Source organism: Narcine bancroftii, chromosome 2 (genome assembly GCF_036971445.1).
Source record: "Narcine bancroftii isolate sNarBan1 chromosome 2, sNarBan1.hap1, whole genome shotgun sequence".
In the NCBI taxonomy this organism is placed as follows: domain Eukaryota; kingdom Metazoa; phylum Chordata; class Chondrichthyes; order Torpediniformes; family Narcinidae; genus Narcine; species Narcine bancroftii.
The window spans coordinates 67,977,660-67,997,291 of record NC_091470.1 but is presented as its reverse complement, the minus strand read 5'-3'; the positions used below and the strand labels follow the sequence as shown (position 1 = coordinate 67,997,291).

The window sequence follows — 19,632 nt, the reverse complement described above, 5'->3', positions numbered from 1 at the left end:
GGCACCAGTAGAATTCTGTTCTCTTTTCCAAAGAGACAGCAAAGTGGTCTTCCTGATTTCAAAAGCCACTTATTCTGTGTCCCTTTTTCCCAGGAGTAACACACAACAGCACCTATTCTGGTTGCTGTAATTTAACCCTGTCTTTCAAAAGGTTCCAACCCGTGTCTGTCACGGGGTTCTGACTTCTGTACTCTCCAAACTGAGCCAATTCAAAAATGTCTGACTTTGATAATATATTTCTCCAAATCATGTGACAGTTACATCATCAATAAGGTCAGTCCCAATTCTTGGAAACCACTTGATTATCAGTTTTATTTCTACCAAAATTCTGTTCCTTTTTCAAAACCACTCCATATCTATACAACCTCTGACCTCATCTCTGTTCAAGAGGCTTAAGTGTTTTTGTTTAAAAACAGATGGCTTCCTCAGCAGTTCTTATTGAGTGCTTAGATACTTCAGTTTTTAATAAAGCAAACATTCCATTGTTCTTGAGTAACTAAGATCCACTTCAGATCCATTCGCTCTATCTTTACCAGATTCTGCGACTCCAAGAATGAACTCTCTTTTCTGATTACAGTGGTTACACCTCTGTGTAACCCTGCACCAGCCCACAACTAACTTACTAAGATTACATATACAATATTTTAATTCTACAATTTACTTTACTGACGGTTTTTACAAGAAATATAACTTATACTTGACCTAAATATTACAATGTTATAGATCTATGTGAATAGTAATGTCTGTACTTTCTACGATTTGCTTAACTTTCATTGACTAATTGTCTTAAAAGTCCCATGAGTCATCATAGAGCTTTTAATATCACTGCTTTTTCATCTCATTTATCATTTGATACCTTTGATCATTCTGGTGATTCATTTAATATTGCTTTGGGCAACTTCCACAAGGACCAAGACATTAGGTCATTAATTAAACTAGGTTCTCCAAGGATAATTTCAATTTTGTCATATCAGCCTTCCTCTCCAATTATACCTTTTCTTCTCAAGAAACATTCTAGTTTAGATTTATCAATTTTTTTTGACACTAGTCTGAAATTTTAGCTTGACTCAAGTATGGTTTAATTGGTACATCTTCATCTCCATATTAATATTCCTCCTGTTTTTGCTCAAAAATTTTAAATGTTTAAACATCAGATGCAACTGAAAGGTAGAACTCTCTCCTTCTGCAACACATCTGTCCCAAGAATCTAAAGGTATTGTAAATCACAAATCAATCAATCTTTCCTTTTTTCAATTAAAAATTCTCAAAAATTCAGCATTCACTTCATTAAATCACTCTTCCTCGGTAATATGTTCCTCCTGGTTTAAGCTTTGTTGATACTAGAGTAGATACTGCTTACTTAGAATTTTCAGTGCAAATAATGGGTAAAATTATGAAATACGTGAATGTATCAGCATTTACCTTTATGTTCCTATTTAAAATCAGTCAATATACTTCATTTCTTTTTTTGATGTAGACTTCACAAAAAACCTTTTCAATTTCTGAGAGATAAAATTGTAATATGTCTTCAAAAAGTTAATTTACAACACTTAAAAAAGGAAACTGCCTTTTTTCTGTCATTCTTCTCACCTATATCCAAATGCTGAAAGAGACCAGAGCCTTATAACTACAAATTTTTGAGGTCAAGTACAATAATCCCTTACCTTAAAGGGGTTGCCACGTGCAAGAACATTGCTTCCAAGAGCTACTGTTAACAAAAGAGATATCAGGTTACGACAAAACTCAGGTCAATAACGTTTTTCCAATTCCATTGATGAAAAATTATTGTTCCACAGTACGGTATATTCACAATTCTATTACTTGGTGCAGGACATGCTCATCCAAACAAATATGAAATGATGATGGACTAAAACTAGCTGTTCATTTTCTGTGCCCTAATTAGACAACTTGTTTATTGTACAAGTCATACTCAATTCCATCCACTGTTCAGAAATACACTCCCCTCTCATAAGTGCATCCAATCTTCCTCAACCTCCTCTTCCATAAAAGTGAAAAGTTTAGATTTATTGTCGGAATACATACACATCTCATGCAACCCTGAGATTCCTTTTCTTGCAGACCAGGCAGTAATTCTACTTATTGGTAGAGCAAAGAAAAACTGTACAGGTACACAATCCTTTATCCGGACATCTAAAATCCAGAAAGCTCCAAAATCTGACAAGTGGAGAGAGAGACAGCAGCGTGAGTCGGGCGGGCAAGGCCCTGGCAGCGCGAGTCGGGGGAGATGGCAGCATGACTGGAAGGGGGTGGGGGTGGATACAGCAGCACAATTCGGATGGGCTTAAATCTGGCTTTCCGAAATCCAGAAAAATCCAAAATTCAGAACACACTGTCCCCCAAAGGTTCTGCATAAAGGATTGTGTACTTGTATTCTGAAAAAGTATATAAAAGAGAAATGTAAACAAGAAGAAAGTGCAAACAAATAGCATAAAACAGAAAGTACATATCCAATAATAAAAAATGCACCAAGTAGGACTCCTTGCATTTGTTGTTTAGGAGTCTGATGGTGGAGGGGTAGCCTCTGTTCCTGAACCAGGTGCTATTAATCTTGTGGTACCTATACCTTTCTTGTAGGCAGAAGCAAGAACAGAGCATGTCGTGGGTGATGACCTCTGTTGGCAGCATTCCATATAGATTTTCTCAATGGTGGGGACAGTTTTGCCTGTGATATACTGGGCTATGTCCACTATCTTTTGCAGGGCTTTCTGCTCAGAGATATTGGTACCCCCATTCCACGCTGCGATGCAGCCGATGAGCACACTTTCCACTACACACCTGCAGAAGTTTGCCAAGGTTTTCGATGTCATACTAAACCTCAGCAAGCTTCTGAGAAAGAAGATGCACTGACGTGCTTTCTTTACGATATTTGTGTGTTGGGTCAAGGAAAGGTCATCCAAAATAATGACTCAAAGGAACTTAAATTTGCTCACTCCAATAATCACTGGATCGTACACCTGTGGTTTTCCCCTTAAAAGTCCACAAACAGCTCCTTGATTTTGGTGACATTGAGTGCAAGGTTGTTGCTAGAACATCGTCCAGCCTAGTGTTCAATCTCTCTCCTGTGTGCTGACTCATCACATCCTTTTACAGTACCCAACTATCCATAGAAACATAGAAGATAGGAGCAGGAGTAGGTCATTCGACCCTTCGAGCCTGCTCCGCCATTCAACGAGATCATGGCTGATCTTAAAGTTCAGTACCCCGTCCCCGCCTTCTCTCCGTAACCTTTAATACCCTTATACTGAAGAAATAGATCTAATTCCCTCTTAAATATATTTAATGAACCTGCCTCTACTGCCCTCTGTGGCAATGAATTCCACAGATTCACCACCCTCTGGGTCAAGAAATTCCTCTTCATCTCGGTCCTAAATGGTTTGCCTATTATCCTCAAACCATGGCCCCGGGTTCTGGATTTTCCCATCATTGGAAACATCCCACCTGCATCCATTCTGTCCAGTCCTGCCAGAATTTTAAAGGTCTCTATGAGATCCCCTCTCAATCTTCTAAACTCTAGGGAGTACAATCCAATTTGCGCAATTTTTCCTCATAAGTCATTCCTGCCATTCCAGGTATTAGCCTGGTGAATCGCCTCTGCACTCCCTCCATTGCAAGAACATCCTTCCTTAGATAAGGTGACCAAAACTGCACACGATATTCCAGGTGTGGTCTCACCAAGGCCCTGTACAGCTGCAGTAAGGTATCCTTGTTCCTATACTCAAACCCTCTTGATATGAAGGCCAACATACCATTTGCCTTTTTAACCGTCTGCTGTACCTGCATGCTCGCCTTCAGAGACTGATGTACAAGTACCCCTAGGTCTCTCTGCACTTCTCCATCTCTTAATCTATTGCCATTCAAATATTAATCTGCCCTCCGGTTTGTATTACCAAAGTGGATAACCTCATATTTATCTACATTGTAGTGCATGCCATGTATCTGCCCAGTCCCTCAATTTATCCACATCACACTGGAGCTTCCTGACCCCCTCTTCCGTGCACACAACCCCTCCTAGCTTAGTGTCGTCTGCAAATTTGGAGATATTACATCCAATCCCCTCATCCAGATCATTAATGTAAATTGTGAACAGCTGGGGTCCCAGTACAGCTCCCTGTGGTACCCCACTGGTCACCGCCTGCCACTCAGAAAACGAGCCATTTATCCCAACTCTCTGTCTTCTACCTGCCAGCCAGTTCTCAATCCACATCAATACTTTGCCCCCAATCCCATGAGCCTTGATTTTGGGAGCCAGTCGTTTATGCGGGACCTTATCGAAGGCCTTTTGGAAGTCCAGGTACACCACATCCACTGGCTCTCCCCCATCTATTTTACCTGTCAAGATGCCAAGTCAGGGTGGCTTCCCATGGTTGCTGGGAAGTAAGTCTGCTTGGCTCATGGACCACTAAACCTTTGTCCTGACAGAGTTTGAAGAGTGGCTCAGAGATCAGACATTTAAAAAACTTCAATTAATTTGAATAGTTTTTATTTTCACTAAATTAAAATGAAACATGGTCATCAAAATTTTTTTTTTTTTTTATAAATTAAATTGTAAGACCAACAATACAACAACTCAAACACTTTCCTTTCTCAACATGGTCCTGATCCAATTCAAAAGTATGGGACTGCCATTCGAACACCAGCTTTCCATCGTATTTAGTCAGGGTGTTCCAGTTTTCTCCCCACATCCGAAAGATGTGGATAAAGATTTTAGAAAATGGCGGCAATGCCAGAGCAGCTATAAGAGTAATGCTGCCGCTGGCACAGTCCCACGTAGAGCAAAGACACAGTGCTCCCCGCGGAGTCCTGCAGCCCAGTCCTAATGCGGACTTCTCCTTAAAGGCTTCAAACAGCCTATTAAAGGATCCGAAGACACACATGCTCTTTTTTGCTTCTCTTCTTCCCTTTTTCTGACTGTAAGGAGCACCAGGCAAACTTCTTCTGTGTTATGGCAGACTAAAGGCAATGTCATTTCATATTACATTTCAGTTTTATTACATGACAACCTATAGTATCTTTGTGTTTTTTTTTAAAAAGACTTTATTTAAAATTTTTATAACATGAATACAATAAAGAATTACATTTAAAGAAAAATAGAAAGTATCTTTGTGTTTTGATAGATTAATTAATTGACTGCTGTAAATTTTCCCTAATGTGAATGGTAGAAATTGGAAAATTAATGAGAATAAAATCAATAGGTGTGGTTGATGGTCAGCATAGACTCTCTGGCTCAAAAGACCTGTTTTCATGCTGTATATCTCTATGACTCTAAAGCACATTTGCTCCTCAACATTTCTACATTTTAAAAAATTTTATTTAAATTTCATACATACATTAATATCTCGATACAGAAAATAACCAACCTATGTCTCAAATCAATTGTTTGCCTCTGTAAGCCTTTTTCTAAATTCATTATCTCTACCTCCAATTGTTCTAATTCTTTCATAAAATACTACTTAATTTTAGAGATATAACTTATTATTTAGCCTCGAATATACACCTTCATTGCATCCCATAAAATAAGTTTATTTAAAACCAAATCAGAATTACTTTCAAAAAAGATATTTATCTGTCTTCTAATAAATTCACAGAAATCTTTCCTTTTTATTAACATAGAAGAAACTGATTCTTATCTATCACTGTTATTGCTAACAACAAAGGAGAATGGTCAGATAAAATTATTGCCTGATACTCTGCATGTTGTATTTTACCTGGAAGTTGTGCAGATATCAAAATTAGATAAATTCTAGAGTAAGAATCATGTCTACTAGAATAAAAAGAATAGTCTCTTTCCCTTGGATGAAACTTTCTCCAAGCATCTACCAAATTTAAATTTTTCATCAATGGCTGCTTTTGACCTTGTTGACCGGTCTAAACAAAAATTAAAGTCTCCTCCTATTAGCATATTTTTATAAGCATTTGCCAAATTTTAAAAAAAAGTTTCTTGTATAAACTTGTCATTATCTATATTCAGTGTATATATTCAGAAGTGTCCAATTCTCTGAAAAAATTTGACATTGTACCATAATTTATCTACCTGCAGGATCTGTAATTATATTTTTGTATTTTAACCAGAAGTTTCTTATTTATTAAAATCTCCCCTTGCCTTTGAATTAAATGAAGAAGCTGCAACATACCCTTTTTCATTTCTGGTGTTCTTTTTCAATTAAATAAGTTTCTTGTAAAAAAAGCTATGTCTACTTTTATTTTCTTAAAATGTGTCAATATCAGTTTCCTCCACCTGCTGATAAGCCCGTTAATATTAAAGATTGCGGGGGCATTTATGCTCATCTTTGCTTCCTCCTTGGCTACAGGAGTGGTAATAGAAGAATGGAGGACTCCAAATGCAGTTCAATTGTTTAAGGATGGTAACAGGAAGAATCCTGGGAAGCATTGACCAGCGAATCTTCTGTCAGCGGTGGGCAAGCTATTAGAAAAAAAATTCTTAAGGACACTGTTTATGAGCATTTGGAGAAGCATTGTCTTATCAGAGATAGTCAGTATCGCTTTGTGAAGTGCTCACAAGCCTAATTGAGTTTTTCGATGAGGTGACAAAAAAAATGATAAATTTGAGAATTTGAGCCATGGATGTGGTGTGTATGGATTTTAATAAAGTGGCTGACAAGATTCCCTAAAGTAGGCTAATCCAGAAAGTCAGGAGGCATGCTATCGATCCATGGAAACTTAGCTGCATAGATTTGGAATTGACTCGCACAGAAAAGGCAAGAGGATGGTAGTAGAAGGAGTGCATTCCTACTAGAGGTTGATGTCTAGTGGTGTTCCACGGGGATCTACTTTGAAACTCCTCCTCATTGCAATTTTTATAAATGACTTGGACAAAGAAGTGGAAGGGTGGGTTAGTAAGTTTGCAGATAATATGAAGGTTGGAGGTGTGCATAATGTAGAGGGTTGTTGTAGGTGGTTATAATGGGATATAGATAGGATGCAGAGTTTAGCAGAGAAGTGACAGATGGAGTTCAATCTGTAGAAGTGTGAAGTGATACACTTCAAACATGATGTGGTATATGGTTAATGGCAGGACATTTAGCAGTATGGAGGAACAGAGGGATCTTGGGGTCCATAGATCCTTCAAGATTGCAGTGGAAGTTGACTGACGAACACACATGGTGTGTTGGTCCTCATCTCATTGAGTTCGAGAGCCATGGGATTATGTTGCAATTTTGTTAAACCACACAAGAGTATTGTCTTGTCTTCCGGTCGCCTCATTATGGGAAGGACATAGAAGCTTCAGAGAGGGTGCAGAGAGATTTACCAGGATGTTGCCTATAGAGAACATCTAATGAGGAAAAGTTGAGCAAAGTAGAGATTTCATTTAGGAGCAGTAGGGTATGAGAGGGGCATATACAGGGTGCACAGTGAACACATCAGAGGTAGTTTATTTAAAAAAGAAGAGTGGTGGATGCCTGGAATGCATTGCTGGGGGCGATGGTACGGGCTTCTACAATAGGGACAATTAAAAGAATGTTAGAAAGGCATATGGATCTAAGAAAACTAGGTTATGGGGTGCGAAGAAGGGAATGGTTAGATTGATGAGAAATAGGTTTACATAGGTTAGCACAACATCATGGGCCAAGGGGCCCCATACCATGCTGTACTATTTTATGGACATTTGTATGTATCCAATGAACGGCAGAACTACTGTAGTTTTTTATTTCTCTCTCCATGTTAAGCAATTGTTCTTTCTTAAGAGCCTTACATATTTTTGATGGCATTCATTTCCAAACTGTGGAAGCATAGTAACCATATTGAGCGATTTTTGTGTACCTGACTTATAGACAAAAATTGGCATGGATGTCTGCAAGAATGAAATCTGTTCATTTCCCAGCACAGCCTAGTTACATACTTATTTTGTCAAGTGATTATTGTTTTTCTGACTGAAAACGGACACAAAAAATTACTTTTATATATGCAACTATTAAAAAAAAATCTGCTGTACTGAAATAGTTTTATGTTATATTAATGGCAAATTTCCTCCTTATAAGTTATGTGAACATAATTTTCTGTTACTTACCAGACTTTGGAGTAATATTTTCTGTCGAGTTAAAATCTTTGCTGAATGGATTTAATCCTGCAGCATAGAAGCCCACAAATTAGTTATATTCAATAATTATACAAATGCTAGATTATCCAATCCACAACCAGTCAGCACAAATAAACTATTATTTTGAGAAATTGAAGGAAAGCTTGAGTTTGTCTATGTGTACAAGAATTTCCTCTGTTTTTACAAAGTGATAGAATGGAAGAGGGCCAACAATTACAGAAAAGGTGGTACAATTTTGTTAATTTAACGTCTTCATGGGAATACCCTCCCAAAGAGTAGCCAATTTATTTTTAATGTACACCTACAATGTTTTTAGATTTGGCTGGACAAATTGTTTTTCAAATAAAAAAAAAAAAGAATATTTGGCTTGACTCACTTCTCTTTGCATGAAATCTTTCCTCTGGTTCCAATCCACAGTTACCAGTTACTTCTACATCATTCTGTCCATCATCCTCATTTCCTCCTTCTGTAATTTCAACACATCTTTGAGATGAAGGTTGCAAATTAGGTGAATTCCATCCAGCAACTGACCTACAGTAACAACATAAAGAAGACATTATCAACAACTAGCAGAATTTAGTCCACTTTTTCATCATTTAAAGATCAACTTGAAGATTATGCTAACAAATAGTTACGTATTTATTAAAATTAATTGTTCATACAAATTCAATGGGAAATTAAATATAATGCGATTTATCAGATTTCAAAGTGTCTTAATCGCCAACTTTTCTTCCAAGATGCTAATAATATTGTAGTATTTTTCACTGGAATCCATCTTATGCTTCACTAACAAACTAAATTCAAAACATACTTGCCTCCAGCATGGTTTCTATATATTAGTAGCATCTCTAAAGGTATAATAATCAATATAATTTAAAAAAAAAACAAGCTAAACCCTTATATTAGGAGTAGAACTAGGAGAAGAAGGAACTGGAGTAACTGAAATAAAAAGATACATTTTCCATTCTTGGTGTGCAGCATTATATGAAGGAAAACATTACGATTTTATTTTAGAGCATATGATGTGAACCACCTACTACTGAAGAATGACATCAAAGTTTATGATATTCAGGTTATTGTTCTTGAAGGAAAAGCGCATGTTTAAGTCCATTTTTGTCACCGTAGTAATTGACAATTTTTTTATTATTGCCTCAATTTTGGTATCACAATATTCCATGAACAAGGAAGAAATCTCAAGTAAATTAAAAAAAAAATCAAAATAAAACCCAATTTGGAGATTTAAATCTCTCAGCTTGCATATTTTTTAGACAACTGATAAAATAGCTTAACAATATTAAGACGGGATAATAGCTGACAACACTACTACTCTGGAAGCCAGCAAGAACCACAAAATTCAAAGCAACTTTCCACAGCACTCGACAGCAAATTTTCCTGAGATATTTCAAAAATCCGGTACTGTACATTTTCCCTAAGCCATTCAGAATGAATAACATCACAAAGTATTTGGTAATTTTGGCTGGTTATTCAATCCACATTTTATCCTGAAATATATTCTCTAGCCCCACAATACATGTGGAATTGTACATCCTTGTGATGTTAACTTTAACACTAACAACTAGTTATGCATGATGTTCAAACAGTAAAGCTCGTAAAATAAGCAAATATTTTTCGTAGAGCTCATGATAGATTATGTGTATATACTGCAATTAAAAATTAACAGAGGTGCTAATACCCAGCATTTCGCTCCATTTCTTCTTCTTGTATAGCCATTAATGTTGCAGATTTCTTCTGTGCCAGATCACTAAGTCGCTCAGCAAGGGTTAGACGCTTTGAACGTGAAGCATATTTGATGGCCAGATTTAAGACATTCTGAGTCATAAATTCTGAAAGTTCTTCACAACGGAATTCACGATCTACCTTGCAAGATAGCTAAATAATAATAAGACTATTAGTATTTTGTCTTCTTGTCAGAAGTTTGCATTTTAAAAATCATTCATTCCAAAATGCAAAAAGGAATATTAAACAGTGTAAATATAGTATAAATATCATTTTTGACCTACAGTTGAAATATTAATGCTCAAGATTAAACAAATTATTTTGCACGTCTACCAAGAAATGCCAAGGCATTTAATGTTCTTGTTTCAGTTTCCTGATTTAAAACTCTAATTTATTCCTGAGCTTTCAACAATGTTTAAACTAAGCTTCACTAACAAAAAAAACCAAGAAAATTAAAAGGAACTCAGACTCTTTGGGGTCAGATCTATAAATGTCACAAATTGCAGTCTTATACTTAGGATGCTTGTTTCAGTGTAATAAACTGCAGTTTGAACCCAATTATCTGATGACAATATCCACCTTGTGAATGAGTAAACAGAAGTCTACTGTGTTTATATTAGGTCTCCCATGCAAAATGTCTTTATAAATCGGCAAGATTTGTTTTAGAATACATGATCTGAATCACTGCAAGCTAACAAGATGAATGTTTCAATTTATTGGAGTATTAATATATCTACAAAATCAAATTTTTGTTGCAAATGCTAGGCAAAGATATTGAGTAGAAATAATTACTCTCACATTACAATTTCATCCCACCCTAGCCAATATCAAACCAATTTTACAATTACTACTACTTAATTCAAGAGTTCAAATGGGAAATTTTACGAGTATGGGTGTTGATAAGAATCATCAAATCTTGTACACAAATTACCCATAAGTCACATCGCATGTTAGATATATTACAAGCAGGATTATTCATCACTTTTTTTTGTTGGGTTGAAGTGTTCTATTTTCACCAAGAATGAGATAATCCATAGATTTTCAGAAAGTGCTGCAGATGATTATATGGATTTTACTCACAGCAAACATTTTCATCAACAGTTCCTGCTGTTCCTTTAGTGCATGTTTTTCTGCAGCTTGGTCAAATTCATAGTTATTTTCTGCCAAATAGTTAAAATGGTTATGAAAAAGAACAGATCGCCAGTACAGCTCCTGAAAAGATAGGAATAATAATTATCCATTTCAGTTTTTGACAATTTAAAGTTTTTGGAGGTTCAGTTACTGTAATTAAGAAAAACAAAATATTCCCAATGACTTGCATGAAATCCATCAATATCAATTATCTAAGTTTAACCTCTGTTTAAAGTTCTCGTTCCTGCACAAATATTTGTTGCTGGAAAATACATTAGGGTACCATCTGGCCTTGTCCATCACAACAACCTTACAGGCAACAAATGCAAATTTAGCACTGGATATACTCACTTATGGTATGCAAGGGTATTTCTCACCATTGTTGGATGATAAACTAGCAAATTCAACCATTAACTCAGCATAAAACCTACCTTATTCAAATTTATGTTAAAATATTTGATCAGAAATTACATCCAAATAATTACCCAAAATCTCACAGTATAACTTTGTGTTTTCTGAATCTTAGACAACTTATTGTTCCCAACTAGATTAAAACTATCTTCACAAACTGTAGTTCTAAAAAAAAACTAGAACACCAAGGTTATCCACTAACTTAAGATAAAAATTCAGAAGAATGGATATATGAAGATCATTTCTCAAATCTTTCTTGATTTTAGAGAATAACAATCTATACTAATGACTACAAACAGGCCACCACAGCCATGAAGTACTAATCCAGCATTTGGCCCAAAACCCTTTATTACATGGTGGTTCAAGAGCTCACCCAGATGCTTTCTAAAATGTTGTGAGAGCATCTGCCTCCATCACCAGATAGCACTCCAGATTCCAACCACTTCTGAATTTTAAAAAAATGCCCTCAGATCTTACTTTAACCCGACGCACACTGGTTTTAGATAACCCCAATATGGAAACATTTCTCAGTATCCACCCCATTAATAACTCAGGTACCCCTTTAGCCTCTTCTGCTCCAAGGAAAACAAACCCAGCCCTTCCACTCTCCCCTTATATCTGCAAGGTTCCATCCCCAGCAACATCCTGGCAAATGTCCATTGCACTTGTTACACCTCAATCCAGTAGCAACAGAAGACGCAATTGAAAAGGGTTAATTTTTAACTCTGTTTATTAATGACTATTAACAATATAATGTCTTAATCCAATTAACCCCACTATAAGTATCCTATATCAAATATACAGACATCATTTCTTCATAAATAGTGTGTATGTAAAAAATATACCCAGACCATCACTGTCTGTGCCCAATATTTAAAATCTCCCCAAAAAATCCCCAGGTCGGTCAGTCCAGTAAGTCAGTCTGAAAACAGAGTCCACAGTATTCAATCTCAAAGCTCAAGGCCCAAATTCAGTTCCCTCAACTGAATTACAAAAGGACGCTGTATTGAAAGTTGGAGAAAGAAAGGATTGATGTGAAATTGCCGTCAGCTTATGTATTTTTTTTCAAGGTCTCCTTACGTGACTTCCTTCGGTTCTCAAATTGTGGTTTTCACACAGCTCTCCAGTTGGTCTCCACCACTCCAACTGCAGTTCTGTTGCTCCAACCGCACTTTTGAACATTCCATTCTCTCTCTGTCTGCAGACTCAACCCAGCTGCACAAGTCACACAGCGTTCCCAGCAGAATTCCATCCTTTATGATGACAGTCCACAGTGCAAAAACTCAGTCCATGGCCCATTAACACATCTTTACTGCAAGCACATTCTTCCTATAGAGTGGCAACTGGAACTGAGCAGAATATTTACACTAAGGCCTAAACCAATATTTTATAAGGTTGTACCATGACCTGCCTGCCATTCTATGGTCTGTTCTGGAGGACAGCATTCCTTCTTTTTTCACCATCTTATCTACTGGTACTGTCACTTTTAGGGAATCTATGAACTTAGATACATCTCTAACCACAATGAGATGACCAAGATAGCTGAAGAGGGTAGGGCAATAGATCTTATCTACAAGGAATTTAACAAAGTCCCTCATGATTACCTGATCCGAAGATGAAAATGCATGAAATCCACAGTGAATTGATAGTTTAGATTCAGCATTGGCAGGCCCAAGGACAGCAGATGTTAATGGTGGAAAGGTGTTATTTGGGTTGGAGGCCAGAAATCAATAGTGTCCCGCAGGGATTGGTGTTGCGACCCCTGATGCTCAAGACGTATAAATAACTTGAATGAAAATGTTGATAAGTGGGTTAGTAAGTTTGTGGATGACACCAAGATTGGTGGAGGTTTGGACAGTGTAGGTGCTATCAAAGGATACAACAGAATATAGATCAGTTACAGATATGTGCAAAGGCTAATGGAGGTTTATCTAAACAAATGTATGTGTTGCACATTAAGAACAAAAATGTAAGAGGAAAAGTACAGAGTTAATTGCAAGACTCTTAACAGCATTGATGAATAGAGGGATCTTGAGGTCCAAAAAAAAAAATCACAATCCCTGAAACGCAAAGAAAGCACAGAGCATACTTGCCTTCATTGGTCAGAGTATTGAGTATAAGAGTACTATGTGCAATTTTGCTCACCTCATTACAGGATTAATGTGGAGACTTTAGAAATTATGTAGAAGAAATTTACCGGGACGTGGCCTAAATTAAGAGGGCGTAGGCTTCAAGGAGAGTGTGGACAAAGTTGGGTTGTTTTCACTGGCGTGTCAGAGGCTGAGGGAAGATTTGATAGGTTTATAAAATAATGAGGCATAGACAGGGTAGATAATTAGAATTATCCAGGGCTAAAAACATCAAAAATGAGAGGACATACATTTAAGATGGAATGGTGCAGGGAGGGTTAAGGATATAGAAACATCATAGAATAGGGAACAGGCCCTTCAGCCCTTCTAGTCTGTGCCGAACTATTATTCCACCTAGTTTCACTGACCTAACACATTCCATATTCCTACATGCCCCTCCCATTCACGTACCTGTCCAAATATTTCTTAAATGTTAAAATTGAGCCTGCATACACCATTTCAGCTGGCAGCTCATTCCAGACTCCCATCATTCTCTGTCTGAAGGAATCCCTCTTAATGATTCCTCTAAACTTCTCCCCTTTCATCTTTAATTCATGCTTGTAACTCACCTCAGATGTGAGGGTTCAGTTTTTAAAAATAAGTTACCTACAAATTCTGTTAAAAATCATTTGGCACATTCCCTTTCTGATTTCTTATGCAATTATATGACTTAATTTAAAATTTAAAAGGTCGGATTAACTAAGTTGCAATAAATAACAAATTTCAATTTTTACTAACTCTAAATATTCAGCTAAAATTCAAGTTATGGTTAGCCCTAACCCTAACAAATAAATTCAGAATACAGGACCTATACAAAGAGAACAAACTATGAACACATACCTCCAATTGTCCTTTTTCTGAATTAGTCTGACAATAAGGAAGTTTCAGTGGTAGGACTGTTACAGTAGGCCGAGGAAGTGTTGGTGGAAACTTAGCCCCTTTACATGGAATGCATCTGTTGATAATAATGTGTTTTAGTTTGAAGGGTGTGATCAAATTTAATCATAAATTTTAGTTTCTCTTGATAAATGTTCATTAAATCTTCCTAATGATTTTAACTTTAAAAAAAATCTGGATTATTCAGTCATTTCATACTTGACATATGCTCCTTAACAATAAATAAGACAATGCTATTGAAAAATCCACAATCCCAATGATTCTGGCCTCCTCTAGCAAGATAGAACAACATTTTACACTTTAGCAGAAATGGAACGATAACAATGAAGTTAATGAAAAATACATGCTTATGTTATAAGAGGCTTAATGGAGTTTGTTCAAAGTATTTTTGTTTGAACAGTCAAACTATTTCTTGAACTTTTCCTACTTAACAAAAAATAAATAAAATTATCAAGAAAATAAAATGAAATTCAGATCAACCTGATGATAATCCCCATCAGTTGCAAGAATAAAATTGGATCCACAAAATAAAAACTATTTGACCAAAAAAATTAATTCATATTCAGATACTAGTTCAAATGTAATGGAGCGAAAAAAAAAAGGCGGAGCAGCCAGAGCTGTTGTAATGGCAGTGCTGGCGCTGGTGATGGTGCGGACCCAGGAGAGCAGGGAACTGAGACATACCGCTGCCTGGTTGTGATCTGTACAGGCTTTAAACAACCTATTAGAGGACCAGATGGTGTTTTTTTAAACATTCTGCATCCATGGTCTGTGGCCAAAGTGGTGGTGCCTGTGCTGAGCAGCATACCAAGAAGGGTTGCAGTCTCCAGAGGAAGAAGCCTGGGAGATAACCCCACAGGAAGGTGACCACGGCAGTGGACCAGCAAGAGGCTCAGCGGCTGAAGGACTCACATAGTCTACAGGCTGCTGCAAATTATTAAACAGATTTACACCAGGCTGTGGGCTGCTGGAGACTAGCTCATGGAAATCATATATGGGAACCAGGATTTGAGAGGAAGTCAAGGGCATGAAGGGCTCCCAAAGAGCTTTGGGTGCTGAAGGCTTCCTGATTGTATTGGAGATTTGGATCAGCTCAGGTTGCCAATGGATTGAACAGAGGCCACAGAGATGCTGGAGGCAATTCCAGGGATACTCAGTGTCTCTGAAGAGACTCTTATTATTGGGGGAGCTGGGCAACAATACCATGGTGATTCTTTGCTTGCCTTTATGGCAGACAAAAGTTGAAGTATATTGTGCATTTTTAGTATTATTACATGATAATCGAAGGCTTTGGTGAGGTCAACAAAGGTGATGTAGAGTCCTTTGTTTTGTTCTCTACACTTTTCTTGGAGCTGTCTGAGCAGGAAAGGGCTTTGGCAAATACTAGAGCGCATCGGATGTCCCCCAAAGTTCCTCAACATGATTATCCAACTGCACGAAAACCAACAAGGTCGGGTCAGATACAGCAATGAGCTCTCTGAACCCTTCTCCATTAACAATGGCGTGAAGCAAGGCTGTGTTCTCGCACCAACCCTCTTTTCAATCTTCTTCAGCATGATGCTGAACCAAGCCATGAAAGACCCCAACAATGAAGACGCTGTTTACATCCGGTACCGCACGGATGGCAGTCTCTTCAATCTGAGGCGCCTGCAAGCTCACACCAAGACACAAGAGAAACTTGTCCGTGAACTACTCTTTGCAGATGATGCCGCTTTAGTTGCCCATTCAGAGCCAGCTCTTCAGCGCTTGACGTCCTGCTTTGCGGAAACTGCCAAAATGTTTGGCCTGGAAGTCAGCCTGAAGAAAACTGAGGTCCTCCATCAGCCAGCTCCCCACCATGACTACCAGCCCCCCCACATCTCCATCGGGCACACAAAACTCAAAACGGTCAACCAGTTTACCTATCTCGGCTGCACCATTTCATCAGATGCAAGGATCGACAATGAGATAGACAACAGACTCGCCAAGGCAAATAGCGCCTTTGGAAGACTACACAAAAGAGTCTGGAAAAACAACCAACTGAAAAACCTCACAAAGATAAGCGTATACAGAGCCGTTGTCATACCCACACTCCTGTTCGGCTCCGAATCATGGGTCCTCTACCGGCACCACCTACGGCTCCTAGAACGCTTCCACCAGCGTTGTCTCCGCTCCATCCTCAACATCCATTGGAGCGCTCACACCCCTAACGTCGAGGTACTCGAGATGGCAGAGGTCGACAGCATCGAGTCCACGCTGCTGAAGATCCAGCTGCGCTGGATGGGTCACGTCTCCAGAATGGAGGACCATCGCCTTCCCAAGATCGTATTATATGGCGAGCTCTCCACTGGCCACCGTGACAGAGGTGCACCAAAGAAAAGGTACAAGGACTGCCTAAAGAAATCTCTTGGTGCCTGCCACATTGACCACCGCCAGTGGGCTGATAACGCCTCAAACCGTGCATCTTGGCGCCTCACAGTTTGGCGGGCAGCAGCCTCCTTTGAAGAAGACCGCAGAGCCCACCTCACTGACAAAAGGCAAAGGAGGAAAAACCCAACACCCAACCCCAACCAACCAATTTTCCCTTGCAACCGCTGCAATCGTGTCTGCCTGTCCCGCATCGGACTGGTCAGCCACAAACGAGCCTGCAGCTGACGTGGACTTTTTACCCCCTCCATAAATCTTCGTCCGCGAAGCCAAGCCAAAGACATGATAATAAAGGGAACCCTGAAGAATTCATATTTGTGATTGGAAACAAAAACAATTTGAAGAGTTCATGCAATATTCCCTATTTTGTTTAGAAACAAGACTTCCAGAATTAATTTCTCGCATGTGGGTGGCATTAGCCAAACCAGCATTAATTGTTCATCCCAGGTTGTTAAAGAGAAAGCAACAGTGAACTCATTCTTGAATTGTTGTAACCTATGTTCCATGTGCTGTGGGTAGGTTTTTTCATGAGTATAACAGTAGTCAGAGTAGTGAATATTTAGTTACAAATAGAATTCCAATCAAATGAGATACTTCATCCAAGATGTCACAGAGCTCAGCAGTGTTGGAGCTGCATTTATCCAGTCAACTGTGAGTGCCTGATCATATCCCAAGTGTGTGCCTTGGAAGGCTTTGAAAAGCTTGGGTTTGAACCATTCACTACAGAATTATCAATATCTGACATTCACAGAGCAAGAAAAATATTAGGAATGTAGAGAATTAAAAATTCCATGCAAAGTTACAACTTATACAGTATTATTTCAGTCACAGTCATTACCCAGTTTTAATATTTGGAATAAAATGCCTGCAAGGTGCAGGTTACTCGTTTTTGATGAAAAAGGAAACCAGTTTACAACATCAAGGTGGAGTGCAACTTATAAATGCTTTAACAGAAAAGCTTCAAGGATCAAATTTACTTTTTTTACACTTCTATAATGGTTGAATTGAAGCAATTTTCAAATTGTTCACAAAATATGATAAGAGTTCAGACTTTTTTCAAATTTGTTTGCAACATATTTCAAAATATTTATTCATTGTAGTTGCAATGTGGATAACTTTCTGACTGGAAACACATTTCTTACTAAAAACATAGATAATACATCTGATAATGGTTATATTTTGTATTACCTCAGCTGCTGAGGGTTTTCATGGATACCAACCACCCAGTAATAATCAGATTTGCCCTTGCAATGGTCCCTAGTATTAGAAACAGGAACCCAGGTGTTTCCAAGCGATCTGTTCAACATTTGCACAATCCCATTTGAATCTGCAAATACTGGAGTTCCTATAGAAAAATAATGTCAAAATTACAATAGTTACTGTACTGAAGGTAGCAATTATTTGAGATTATGAGCTGATCACATAATTATTAGCCATAATTATTTCAAAAACCAGTCAGTTGCTGCAGTACAAAAAAGTATTCATTCAGAATTTTGAAGTTCCGAAGTCGAATTCTTGCAAAAATATATGCTGAATTTCCAAAACATTTTTGTTTGATCAAACATCCTCGATGTGGTAACATGAGGTTACAAAATGGAAATTAAAGTGGAAACTGCCGATATCTAATGAGAAATCAAATTAAAAATGTGTTCTTTTGACTATAATTTAAATTCAAAGAAAAGTCAGGATTAGAATTTTAAAATGTTACCAGCCTGATCCACAACATGAATAACATATTAGCAGCTCTAAAATAGAACAAAACACCAAAGGTTTCCTTCTGGCTTGAACTGTTGTAGTTTGAGTTTTGTACTTCTATCTCTGTCATTGCAGAACATGAAGCTCCCCTTCATATCCTTTGCCCACTCTGTGTCCAAAGCCTTGTATTATCTTATTATTTCATTATGCAACAACTGGAATGTTAAGGGAATAACAAGATCACCTTCAGCTGAGAAGCCCTGCCATCCCAGATAGGACTTTCTACTTAGAGGAAGGGCAATACCCTGGAGAACCTGTTGCTTTCTCTCTCCTAGTTCCATCAGTTGTACTCCAAGGCACTGATCTCCATCAAATCCGGTGCCTGAAAACAGAAAACAAACATTTTTTGCTGACAACTAGCAATGAGAGACTTTTTTTTTGTTCACCTAAAATTAATATACTTTGATATACATAACTGTTAATGTTAAATATCAATTTCTTATACTAGAAAAGTTATGAATAGCTGAAATTCAGAAGCCTTAAAAACTTTTAAAAAGCTATTTGAACCATTATTCTTACAATTAAAAATATTAAATTAACTATAAAATCAAAAAGTTGTAATATGCCAAAATATCTAAATAAAGTAACCAAAATAATCTAAAAAAGCTTATTGTCAATAATAAACAAAAATATTTCAATAAAATAACAAGGAATCTAAAAAGTACTAATTATCCATTTCATCCATTTTTCTCCAGTGAAATGAATAAAGATCTTTTTGTAATAGTTCTAACTCATCATGGATCATACGCATGAATTCCCCTCTGAAGTGGAGAAGAATTACCACAAATTAATTTTCCATAGCTGGCAAAAGTAGGTAATTTACCACTAACATTTACCACTTTGACATTTCATGTTTGCACACAATTCTTTGAAGGAAATATGTGAGGAAATAGATCCAAACCTCCTGCAAAATTTGGGCCTCTACCTCAGGTTTGGGATTTGTTCACGTAGACTCTGATTCTCATGGGTATAAATCAAAACCTCAAAAATTATACAAAAATAAAACACTATTGATACTGAAAATATGAAATAAAAACAAATGAATTTACTGGAAATGGCCCAAGTCAAGTAGCATCAATGCAGAGAAAA

General features: G+C 37.5%; 1 protein-coding gene and 1 long non-coding RNA gene across 6 annotated transcripts in view; one reads left to right on the top strand and one right to left on the bottom strand.

Annotated features, from left to right (window-relative positions):
• wdhd1 (WD repeat and HMG-box DNA binding protein 1) overlaps positions 1–19,632 on the bottom strand; it is an 81,144-nt gene that overhangs the window by 9,087 nt on the left and 52,425 nt on the right. For 4 of the 5 annotated variants that reach the window (XM_069916935.1, XM_069916936.1, XM_069916937.1 and 1 more), the window contains 8 exons: positions 18,728–18,865; positions 17,977–18,133; positions 14,326–14,440; positions 10,895–11,026; positions 9,771–9,967; positions 8,454–8,608; positions 8,048–8,104; positions 1,665–1,708 (listed from right to left, as the gene is read on the bottom strand). In XM_069916935.1, coding sequence (XP_069773036.1) covers positions 1,665–1,708; positions 8,048–8,104; positions 8,454–8,608; positions 9,771–9,967; positions 10,895–11,026; positions 14,326–14,440; positions 17,977–18,133; positions 18,728–18,865 — 995 coding nt within the window. The remainder of the gene's footprint in view (positions 1–1,664; positions 1,709–8,047; positions 8,105–8,453; positions 8,609–9,770; positions 9,968–10,894; positions 11,027–14,325; positions 14,441–17,976; positions 18,134–18,727; positions 18,866–19,632) is intronic. The other variant, XM_069916938.1, reaches the window with a different exon arrangement.
• The window catches only part of LOC138753676 (uncharacterized), an 89,411-nt gene that overhangs the window by 29,051 nt on the left and 40,728 nt on the right, over positions 1–19,632 (top strand). The window lies entirely within an intron of this gene.